Raw genomic sequence first — 3,159 nt, 5'->3', positions numbered from 1 at the left:
TACAATTATTTGTGAGTGATTGAATTTAGTTTTTACAATTATTTGTGAGTGATTGAATTTAGTTTTTACAATTATTTGTGAGTGATTGAATTTAGTTTTTACAATTATTTGTGAGTGATTGAATTTAGTTTTTACAATTATCTGTGAGTGATTGAATTTAGTTTTTACAATTATGTGTGAGTGATTGAATTTAGTTTTTACAATTATTTGTGAGTGATTGAATTTAGTTTTTACAATTGTTTGTGAGTGATTGAATTTAGTTTTTACAATTGTTTGTGAGTGATTGAATTTAGTTTTTACAATTATTTGTGAGTGATTGAATTTAGTTTTTACAATTGTTTGTGAGTGATTGAATTTAGTTTTTACATTTATGTGTGAGTGATTGAATTTAGTTTTTACAATTATTTGTGAGTGATTGAATTTAGTTTTTACAATTATTTGTGAGTGATTGAATTTAGTTTTTACAATTGTTTGTGAGTGACTGAGTTTTTTTTTTTTTTGCGAGTTTAATTTTTTACAATTATTTGTAAGTAACAAGCATGATGTCTTGACACCTAAACACAAAATAAATCAGCCACAATGGTACATATATGGTCTCAGAAATACAAGAAAGGTGACTAAATTGTTCCATACACACCTAAATTAAATTATTTATTATTTAATGAAAACACTCCAGACTGTACATTTTGAGATTCAATCTTGTTTTCCTTTTTTTGAAAAATAATTTTTTAGTTAACTCATTTCCACCCACTACCCAGGGCGAAACAATTCAAAAAATTTGTCTGGAGCAAAACGAAGCAGCGTTGAGCATTGCTATTTGTAAGTTTCCCAACAACAGTGACGACACGTTTGTGTTGGTTGGCGTGGCTTGCGAACTCCTTATCAACCCACGGCAAGCAAGGGGGGGAGGGGAGATACATACTTATAAAATAAATGAAGAAGGAAATAAACTGGAACTCGTGCATAAGGTGGGTGTGGCGTGCTACAACGCTATCATGTGTTCGTTTTACATAACCTGTTATCCCTAAATGCATAGGCATCAAACCAGGATACAGTTTAGCATGTAATAAGGCATTTTAATAGTGGTTATGTGATTAAAACCTTTTTAGCGTGATTAAAACTTTTTTATTGTGATTATAACTTTTTTTATGTGATTAAACCTTTTTAACGTGATTAAAACCTTTTTAATGTGATTAAAACTTTTTTATTGTGACTAAAACTTTTTTACAGGATTAAAATTTTTAACTGATATCTGTTAATCTTATAAATAAATGTCATTAATTAATCGATTCGTTGTGCGGCAACTCCTAGAGTTTAAAACATAATTTACAAATCAATGAAATATTGTTTGATCTTGTTATCTATAATAACTTTCATTAGAGGTTTATGCTAATACCTGTCTTTTGTTGTTGATTACAGACAGTAGTTGACGAGGTGCCGAGCGCAATTTGTCCGTATCAAGGTCGTGTCCTCATCGGGGTTGGAAAGTTGCTTCGAATCTATGATCTTGGGAAGAAGAAGTTGTTGAGGAAGTGTGAGAATAAGGTGGGTGGTTTTTAACTTAATGTGGGGAGGGTCACAACTTAAAATGTGGGGAGGGTCACAACTTAAAATGTGGGGAGGGTCACAACTTAAAATGTGGGGAGGGTCATAGCTTAAAATGTGGGGAGGGTCACAACTTAAAATGTGGGGAGGGACACAACTTAAAATGTGGGGAGGGTCACAACTTAAAATGTAGGGAGGGTCACAACTTAAAATGTGGGGAGGGTCGCAACCTGTTTGTTTCAAACATAAATCCTATTAAAGCGATATGAAGTTGCTTTGAAATTTAGCAACAGTTGTGTTACCTTTATAAGTGCGGTCGCTCACAATAAATAACCTCTAGTCAACACAATACAATGAGAAGTACCCGACACACCCAAAACTAGACGCAGGAGAAGTGCCGCGTGGCACATGGCACGCAGCGGTGAGGCTAGCATCAAGAAACACTCGGAGACGTTAAACAAGTCGTGCGTAAATAAAATAGTGATAAGGAACGCAAAATAACAGGTCTACAAATACAATAACAAACTGTGCCAACTTTTACGTGAACAACAAAAACAGTCCGGATATCAATGAAATAATAATGTTAAACCCACAACATTACAGTTGTGCAGTATTTAAAATGTTAATGCAACAGTTTAAGGCAAAGCAAAGATACAGATTGTGTTTGTGTTATCTAGGTTGCCACTTAACTGGCTTCCAAAGATACAAAGATAAAATGTTAAAATACTGCTATGTTTGGAGTTTGCTAAGGAGATTGTGAATTTGCTGATGTTAAATTTTAGGCTCATCCTACGGCTCATCCTACATTAAACAGTTTGAATCTTATTAAGATGCATAAAATTTCCACCCTCCAAATACCAAAACTTAAAAAATATTGTAAATCACTCATTTTTTGTAATTTTATTGTAAATCACTCATTTTTTGTAATTTTTATTTTTTTCCACAGCACATCCCTAACTACATAGCCAGCATTCAAGCTGTTGGTCATCGTATCATTGTGTGCGATGTACAGGAGTCTGTGCATTGGGTGAGATATCGAAGACATGAAAACCAACTTGTGGTGTTTGCGGACGATACTTACCCACGATGGGTCACGTCAGCTACTGTGTTGGATTGGAACACAGTGGCTGTGTCCGATAAGTTTGGAAATATATCTGTGGTAAGTGGAAAAACCTTAAATATACAACAAGTTATATATATATGTAAAGTGGGAGGAAAATGGGACACTTTTTCATTTAATTTTTTTGTCCCATTTGGTGGTAAACAAACAACATTCAAAGAATTATAAAAACTGTATCCTCAGGACTCCCATAGATCGCTGTTAATTGTTTAAAACACAATCAGGATATTTAAATATTATGTGCTAAACGTGTTCCATCTTCCCCAACCCTACTATATATTACAATTAACTAAGTTATATTGACTTATTTATTATAGAGCAAATGTTTAGGTTTATGTCTTTTTCTGTTTGTATAAAAGAAACTAGGTTTTTATTGCCATATTTCTTTTGGCTTGCAACTTCTAACTTGTGAGGATTTTTCCCAAGTTGAGTTACATAAGCAAAACACTAATAAGCTTGTCAAACCTGCATATAATGGCTGTGTAGTTGTGTGT

The 3,159-nt window shown here is 33.4% G+C and overlaps 1 protein-coding gene across 2 annotated transcripts in view; it reads left to right on the top strand.

Moving 5' to 3' along the window:
• The window catches only part of LOC100178056 (splicing factor 3B subunit 3), a 22,250-nt gene that overhangs the window by 14,644 nt on the left and 4,447 nt on the right, over positions 1-3,159 (top strand). Inside the window, exons 19-21 of one of the 2 annotated variants that reach the window (XM_018816019.2) lie at positions 759-968; positions 1,420-1,545; positions 2,492-2,704. In XM_018816019.2, coding sequence (XP_018671564.1) covers positions 759-968; positions 1,420-1,545; positions 2,492-2,704 — 549 coding nt within the window. The remainder of the gene's footprint in view (positions 1-758; positions 969-1,419; positions 1,546-2,491; positions 2,705-3,159) is intronic. The other variant, XM_009863783.3, reaches the window with a different exon arrangement.

Source organism: Ciona intestinalis, unplaced genomic scaffold (assembly GCF_000224145.3).
Source record: "Ciona intestinalis unplaced genomic scaffold, KH HT000125.1, whole genome shotgun sequence".
NCBI classification, from domain to species: Eukaryota; Metazoa; Chordata; class Ascidiacea; order Phlebobranchia; family Cionidae; genus Ciona; species Ciona intestinalis.
The sequence above is the reverse complement of the archived record's forward strand: the minus strand, read 5'-3'. Positions and strand labels throughout refer to the sequence as shown.